Genomic DNA, 7,915 nt, shown 5'->3' with positions numbered 1-7,915 from the left:
ATGAGCTCTACGCCCCCTCCGGATCACTACAAGGTTCTCGGTGTCGCAAAAGATGCGCAAGTAGCGGAAATTCGTCTGGCCTATCGCAAGCTCGTCCTCAAGTGCCACCCCGACAAGGTGCAAGACCCTGCTCTCAAGGCGCAGAAGCAGGAGGAATTCCAAAAGGTCCAGCAGGCCTACGAGCTGCTGACGGACGAGGATGAACGCCGAAAGTACGACGACCAGGTGAAGCTGGCCGAGCTCAAGGAACAGCTGCGCAAGTCAAATGTTGGCGGCACCCCGCGATCAAGTTCAAAGTATGCCGAGTATGAAATTCGCACTGCCGAGCCTCGCGCCTCGTCTTACAAGCCGTCCACCAACGTCCCCCCACCCGCCGCCAAGGGATACCCGTATCCGCGATCCTATGAAGACGATGTGACCTTCAGCCCTCGAGTATACCAGACTGGCTCGTCTCGCACCACGAGACGGGAAACCACCTACGTCGACAGCCGCTCCAAGCGCGAGAGCGAGCGAGATCGCGACGCCAGGGAAAAGGAAAAGGATCGAGAACGCCGCAAGAAGGCCGAAAAGGAAGACGCTGCTCGTCGCGAGAAGGAGGCCAAGGAGGCCAAGGAGGCCAAAGACGCCCGCCGGGAAAAGCGAGCAAAGGAGAAGCAGCGCGACAAGGACATCAAGCGCGAGTCTGAAGACAAGAAGAAACACAGCAAGCCTTCACCCTACGTGGTTGATGATTACAGCGATGATGCTCCCGCTCCCGCTCCCGCTCCCAAATCCGACAAGAAGAAGTCGTCGAGCAAGAAGTATGACGAGAAGCGCGATCGCTCTTCTCAGCGCGAAGACATTCACGTCGTCTCTCCCCAGCCCCCAGCCGTTCGCTCCTTTTCAGAGTATGCGACCAGCAAGTACGTGGAGCAGCCCCCGCGAACTGTGCCGCCAGCCCCAGAGCCATCGTCTTCTTGGGAAGACACCCACAGTAAGCTCAAGGATGCTGCCTCTTATATCGAGGCGGCTCGAGCCAAAGAGGGTGCGGTTGGCCCTGGTGGCCTTAAGCGGTCCATGACTTATGCGCCGCGGATGAACCAGCCTCCCGCTGCTCCTACTCCCCCGCCCGCTCCTAACCAGACGTCCCCGTTTGCGGCCCCCGACGACGATGATGTTCGTCGCTCAGCGGCGCGACCTCGCCGTGGCTCCACGGAGAGCAACCGCCCGAGAGATAGGTACAGCAAGTCGTCGAGGGAGCCCCTCGCCGAGCCCGTCGTCATGAGCGCCTCTCCCAACAACCGCCATGCCGCTCACCCTGCCACGTCCGGCTCCCCCCCTCACCTGTCCAGGACACACACCATGCCTGCCGATACGGCAAGCTACCCACGAGCCGTGCCCATACGCTCCCAAACCTTCAATTACGGAGACGCAACCGACCCTCGCGGCCGGAACCGTACGCGCTACCAGTCGCAAATCGACGAGGAAGACGTCGATTCAGACGATGTTCGTGAGCAACGCGCCAGAGACCGCAGACACCGCGGCAGCAGGAGGGAGCAGTCCGTCGATCCAGGATATGGCGAGACCTCTCGATACCCCAGTGGATATGAGAGCAGCCGACAGCCGTCATATAGCCGTCGCGCTGCCGACCCGGAACCGGATCGATATGCCTACTACTCTTCCGGCCACAATGATGCCCGACCTTCGATGCCAGTCCGCGACAGCAGCTATTCCGCCTCTGCGGGATCTGCTCACTTTGCCAAGGTCAAGACGTCCAAGGCTTACGGATACGACGACATCCAGTACACCAACTACCACCACAGCCAGAAGCCACGTGAAGAATATAGTTATGCATGACGGCGTTGGACTTCCATTCTTATACTTCATTTCATATTTCTTTTACTGTTCCTCCCTGTGTTCGACCTCCTCTCGGTTTTAGCTGAGCGATATCTTGTTGACAACAACAAAACTCAACCGCAGGGGTCCTGGTACTTTTCCGAGTACTTCCCTGATTTCTATTAACAGAATTGTTTACATGCACTATTTTTCCTTTTCCTTTTCTTTTTCTTTTTGCTGTCCATGCCAGAAATCACCTTTCGTTTTACTTTTTGTTTCTATTCCTGGTTTCACTATACGACGAGATGAGACGACCTATCTTACGACTACCACAATTACGCGGAGTGCACTGGTGTGCTTCCATGATACGGGATGATGGCCTTTCCCCCCTTTTCCTTATTTACAAGCGTGTATGCCGGATATTGGCAATCAATTTGTTTATTTGTTTTCCCTTTTGGAGACTCCATATTTGGAAGAAATGACGTTTTTTATATTTCCCACAACTATCGAGATTGGACGCTCGAGGATACTGGAAGTGAAGCTTCACTCTTTGTACCTTGGCGTGGAGAGGGAGATTTGTTTGATCTGCATGCGCACATGAAGCTGGGGACCCAGTCCCTCGAAGTGTGCCACAAGGCGTTTTCTGGAGGACTACACTGTTATGACCAAAGCCCAGGGATACCATTCGCTCTTTTATAGACTATGGGCACGCGATTCGGAGGAGAGATTGATTGATTGAATAGCGGCGGAGAGAGCAGAACTACCAAAGCATTTGGATAGAGCCGCGACCGAACTGCGCGCAGGGACGCGGCATGACTTGATGACACTTAGCTGTTGATGTTTCTACGTCATTTTTAACTGGCCAAGGAATGTTGTTTGTGTTATTTTTTCCTTTTTTTTCGAGGGGATTTTTCGCACTGGAAACTTTTTGAGATGGAGACACACACAATATTTAGCTACTTAACAATCTGCAAACATGGGCAGAAATTTGAATATGAATATGAACATAAGAATGGAACAAACCTACCTGGTCTCCCCTTTTTCTTGGTTTACGAGTTGTGTGTGATTGTTGAGGTGAAATACCACGTTACCCCTCACGCATCACAAGATTGTTCTGTTGGTGGGATTTTTGTGTGGCGAGGGTGTCACGTTGTTGGGCTTGGAGAGTGAATACGACGGTGGTGGTGAAATTGTGACATAGGGATGGAGTTTGGAGGTTTTGTACTCTTTTGTATGTATGAATATCATTTCTATGTATACTGGCCTGGGTATGAAGGTTTGTGATGGAGTGGTTGAGATGGAAATTGGATGCTTACTGTGTCCGCTCTGCTATGCTAATTGAACCATGATTACTATTCTTTTGCTTTGGCGTCAACTTTATTCAGATTGATTGCCTTGAGTTGGTTCGGATAGATCCGAGGATATTGCCATTTTCGGTGAATTTGTGAGGACGAGAGTATGTTGGTGATGATGCAATTCGAAGGATTTTTGGCTTATGGAGTTGACCGGAGTTGAATGTTTTAACATGGCTGACTCGTGGGTATGAGGTATATACTACTTTGGACCATTTCAACTGCCGTTGATGCTTCCGATGGAGGCTATACGTGTAGTACAACATCCCGGAGAAAATGATTCCTCAACATTGAATTTTTATACATTTAGTTGCAAGGAAATACGCATTACCTCCTCATATTCGGCCTGGTGGATATGTACCTACATGTAGTAAGACGGCCGGCACGGGAGTCGGATGGTAAGCTCTTACACAATACCATAGGCCTACTATCTTCCTCCAAGCATCACCACCATGACAAACCACCTCGCTTGATGAGCAATTGGATGCGCTGCTTTCTCAGCAGACACACTTCTTTTGCGAAATGAAAAATACTACATCCAACAATGGCTGCAATGTGGGCGTCCCGAAGTACTAAGTATCCAACACCTCCGCTTTTTGACGACTTATATCCGGGCCTCTGGGGTGGGGTTAAGTGCAAGCTCGTACACGGACGATTTCTAAGCAATTTGAACTTGAGGGTGCCAGCGAATCTGGGGTCGGGTCAACTTGGGCCCAGCATCTGTCCGTCTTATTGCGAGGATATTACCTCATTGCTGGTTTAGTCAGGTTGGGGCCTAACAAAAGGACGTGGAGGAATCAAGACGTGGAGTATATATAGCTACCTGCTTATGACCGCCATCCGCCGAGGTAGTTTCATCTCGACTCCATACAACAGTACATGTCTGCTCGCATATCACAGCTAGGACGGCAATTATTCAACAAGATGGGTATCCCTACTGACATTACGCTCTACACGGCCTCCACGCCCAATGGCATCAAGGTGTCTATCCTGCTTGAGGAGCTGGGCCTGGAGTACAAGGTGAGACATTCATGTCACAGAGGACGTGTACTGTATTGCGTCTTGATCATTGATGCTTACCGGTCTGTTCTATTCTACAGGTTCACCCCATCGACATGAGCGCCAATGAGCAGAAGGAGGACTGGTTCCTGAAAATCAACCCCAATGGCCGCATCCCCGCCATCACGGACAAGTGGACCGACGGATCGGACATTCGCGTCTTTGAGAGCGGCGCCATTCTGCAGTACCTCGTGGACCGCTATGACAAGGACCACAAGGTGTCGTACCCCAAGGACTCCAAGGACACCGTGGAGGTGAATAGCTGGGTGAGTTTTGTCTGGCTGTAAACGTTTTGAGATGTTATGCGACTGACGGTTACGATGCAGCTGCACTTCCAGATGGGTGGCCTTGGTCCTATGCAGGGACAGGCAAACCACTTTAACCGTGAGTTTCATCACAACGTGAGCATCGTTGATGGGGTTTTTGCTTACGAGGCGAGTGTAGGATATGCCCCTGAGAAGATCGAGTATGGCATCAACCGCTACACCAACGAGACTCGCCGCCTCTACTCCGTCTTGAACACCCACCTGGCCAAGTCCACCTCTGGCTTCCTCGTCGGCGACCGCGTCACCATTGCCGACATTGCCTCTTGGGGATGGGTTTCTTCTCACAGTAAGTTTTCCTTCACCATTGTCAACTTGGATCTATTTTGCCCTTTTTTTTTTCTCGTCTTCGTTGGCGCTGATTGGGGATGAAAATGCGATATATAGCCTGGGCTGGCGTCTCGCTGGACGAGTTCCCTGCCCTAGACAAGTGGCTGCACACGCTTCTCGAGCGGCCCGGTTTCGAAAAGGGTCGACATGTGCCCACGCGGCACGTTGCGTTTGATCTGGCCAAGCTGAGTGCTGAGGAGTTGGAGAAGAGGGCGGAGGGGACGAGGAAGTGGGTGCAGAGCGGGATGCAGGCCGATGCGAAGAAATGAGATACCAAATATGAGATGATGGCATGGATGTGAATTGATGCTTTATTTTTGAGTCGTTGTTTTGATGGTGTGGAGTGTTGGGGATGAGGTTGAGGGTTTGCATGAGGTGTGAGACATGCAGTCTTTTGACGGGGGGAATGACGGCCAAGTATGGTGTACTTTGACGGGGAGTTTCATTTATTTCGTAACGCAGTGCGAATTATAACGTCCAATTAGGAATACGATTGAAGACTTGTATTCAAGGGGTTGCAATGCCAATCATTCATTGCGTGCTCAACAGCCACACCATAATCCGTGCCATACGAGTAAACGAAACTCACACACCAACACGACGACATCCGAATAAGCGGCCCCTCGGCTCTGACTCACTTGCCGATCTCCAAACCATCTCAATCTAACCATCTAATTTTTCTTTTCTCTTATTAATTGCAGCTAGTGAGAGTGAGCCGAATCGGAAACCGGTGCAGGGGGGTTGCCGCATCACGAAGCCGCCGAGGCGATGGTGCAATGCGCTTGGTGCGGGCATTCTGTCGAATCACGGGGGGTGGATGCACGGCATGAGTATCCTTGTCGGGGGTTGGTGGATGGCAATTATGTGATTTGAGGTTGCAACTTACTTATATCGTTGCCGTAAGAAAAAAAAAATTGCAACTCTTTTCTCTTTCATCATCTTCTTCTCGACAGTATTGTGAAAAAAGACTACTCTCTCAACTCGTTCACAACAGACACAACTTGCCCAACTCCACCATGGCTTCATCAACGCAAATATTCACACCGCCGCCTATACCAAAGTCTCCCTCAGCCTCACAAACTTCCAACAACAGCACTCAACCTCAAGCCGACGACATCGAAAGCCAAGTTCCCCCAGCCCAACAACATGAAGACACGCCTCTCCTCTCCGCCCCCGACGAATCCTGGTCTCCCCCCGCGGGCTTCGTCTCCATCCAGCTGGCCATCATGACAAACGTCTTCCTCTACGGCTTCGACAGCACCATCACCGCCGCCACCTACGCCGTCATCAGCTCCGAGTTCGACGCCGCCAACAGCGCCTCCTGGCTGACCACGTCTTACCTCGTTACCTCTGCTGCGTTCCAGCCGCTGTACGGGCGAGTGTCTGACATTTTTGGTCGAAGGGCTTGCTTCTTCGTGGCTACGACCTTCTTCGCGCTGGGTTGTCTTGGGTGTGGCGTGGCGAAAAGCATGTTGGCGTTGAATTGTATGAGAGCTGTGACGGGGGTTGGAGGAGCGGGACTCATGACTATGGGTGAGGCGGAAATTGATTTGCTGCTTTCACTTACACGTCTTACGTATGCTGACTGACGTTGATTATAGCCACGATTATCAACTCGGACATGATACCGTTTAAAAAGAGAGGCATGTATCAGGCTATGCAGAATGGAATCGTGGGAATGGGTGCAATCTGCGGTGCTTCGTTTGGTGGCACGATTGCCGACTTGGTTGGTTGGCGCTGGTGTTTCCTCTTTCAGATACCCGTTTCCGTCTTTGCGTTTGGTGCGGGATACTTTGTTCTCAAGAACCAACATCGTGGAATTGTCTCTGAAGGCGGGTTTGGTGCTGTGTGGAAGAGAGTCGACTTTTCTGGCGCTCTTCTCCTCGTGGCGGCTGTTTCGACGCAGTTGCTGGGCATGAGTCTGGGTGGAAACGAGCTGCCTTGGGGAAGTCCCTGGGTGATCGGATCGCTTTTGGGCAGTGTCGTGCTGTTTGTTATTTTCATCCGCGTCGAGGGGAAGACGACCGCCTTGCCGATTATCCCGTTGAGGATGCTTCAAGGAGCAATGCCCATTGCCACGCAAATCGCCAACATCTGCGCCGGCATGTCAACATACGGGGTTCGTCTATTACACGGATGATCGCCTGAGACTGAAATCTTTGCTGACATGCTACGCCATAGTACCTCTTCATGCTTCCGCTCTTCTTTCAGGCCGTGCTTCAAGACTCAGCCACCAAAGCCGGCGCTCGTCTGGCTATTCCCTCGCTGGCTATGCCCTTGGGTGGCTTGATTGCCGGTACGGTCATGTCTCGCTGGGGGAAGCTGATTCCACTTATGCGCACGGGGCTCATCCTCATGACAATCGGTCAGGCTTTGGTCTCGTCCTGGGCGTTTTCGGATGCCTCGTGGAAGTATGTCTTGTTTATCTTTCCTTCTCACTTGGGAACAGGAATCGTGTATCCGGCGACTCTCTTTATCTCGATTGCGTCCCACGCTCATTCAGGTATGTGCTTACTGATGCGCCAAGATTCCTTCACTCACGTATGTCTACAGACCACGCCGTATCCGCTTCAACAACCTATCTCGTTCGATCTTTAGGAACCGTCTGGGGGGTCTCCATCACTTCAGCCATCGTCCAGAATACGCTCAGTGTACGCTTACCACAGGTATTGAGCGAGGTACCAGATAAATGGAGAGTACGCCCCTTTTCCTTGATCGTTTAAAATGTTCATAACTGGTAGGGAAATCGGCAACTGACGTAGATTTCGGCTTAGATTATCGACGAGATCCGGCACTCTGTGGAAGCCCTGCGGACGCTTCCGCCTGATATCCAGCTCAGCGCCCGGCTGGTTTACTATGATGGATTGAGGCTTGCTTTTGGAGCGACGACTTTGGTGGCTGCTGTTGGGGTGGGTGCTGCTTTTATTGCGAACCCAGATAACCTGCGAAAGACGCACGAGTAGTCGTTGCCGGTAACATATATCTCTAGCTAGCCATGCTATGCAGAAAGTATTGGACGTAATATCTCAAGGTATA

At 51.7% G+C, this 7,915-nt stretch overlaps 3 protein-coding genes across 3 annotated transcripts; all 3 read left to right on the top strand.

Annotated features, from left to right (window-relative positions):
- On the top strand, positions 1–1,836 carry Triagg1_2037 (uncharacterized protein; the record flags this gene model as incomplete). Its single annotated transcript, XM_062896174.1, has 1 exon — positions 1–1,836. The coding sequence occupies one exon, from the start codon at positions 1–3 to the stop codon at positions 1,834–1,836; it is 1,836 nt and encodes a 611-aa protein (XP_062758893.1).
- A 2,210-nt stretch (positions 1,837–4,046) lies between these two features.
- Positions 4,047–5,148, top strand: Triagg1_2036 (uncharacterized protein; the record flags this gene model as incomplete). The annotated part of the gene is made up of 4 exons (XM_062896173.1): positions 4,047–4,187; positions 4,268–4,492; positions 4,553–4,838; positions 4,937–5,148. The coding sequence occupies 4 exons, from the start codon at positions 4,047–4,049 to the stop codon at positions 5,146–5,148; spliced, it is 864 nt and encodes a 287-aa protein (XP_062758892.1).
- A 747-nt stretch (positions 5,149–5,895) lies between these two features.
- On the top strand, positions 5,896–7,842 carry Triagg1_2035 (uncharacterized protein; the record flags this gene model as incomplete). Its single annotated transcript, XM_062896172.1, has 5 exons — positions 5,896–6,412; positions 6,481–6,998; positions 7,061–7,382; positions 7,433–7,530; positions 7,654–7,842. The coding sequence occupies 5 exons, from the start codon at positions 5,896–5,898 to the stop codon at positions 7,840–7,842; spliced, it is 1,644 nt and encodes a 547-aa protein (XP_062758891.1).
- Between the last annotated feature and the right edge of the window lie 73 nt (positions 7,843–7,915).

Source organism: Trichoderma aggressivum, assembly GCF_033847375.1.
Source record: "Trichoderma aggressivum f. europaeum strain CBS 100526 chromosome Unknown scaffold_005, whole genome shotgun sequence".
NCBI classification, from domain to species: domain Eukaryota; kingdom Fungi; phylum Ascomycota; class Sordariomycetes; order Hypocreales; family Hypocreaceae; genus Trichoderma; species Trichoderma aggressivum.
The sequence above is the reverse complement of the archived record's forward strand: the minus strand, read 5'-3'. Positions and strand labels throughout refer to the sequence as shown.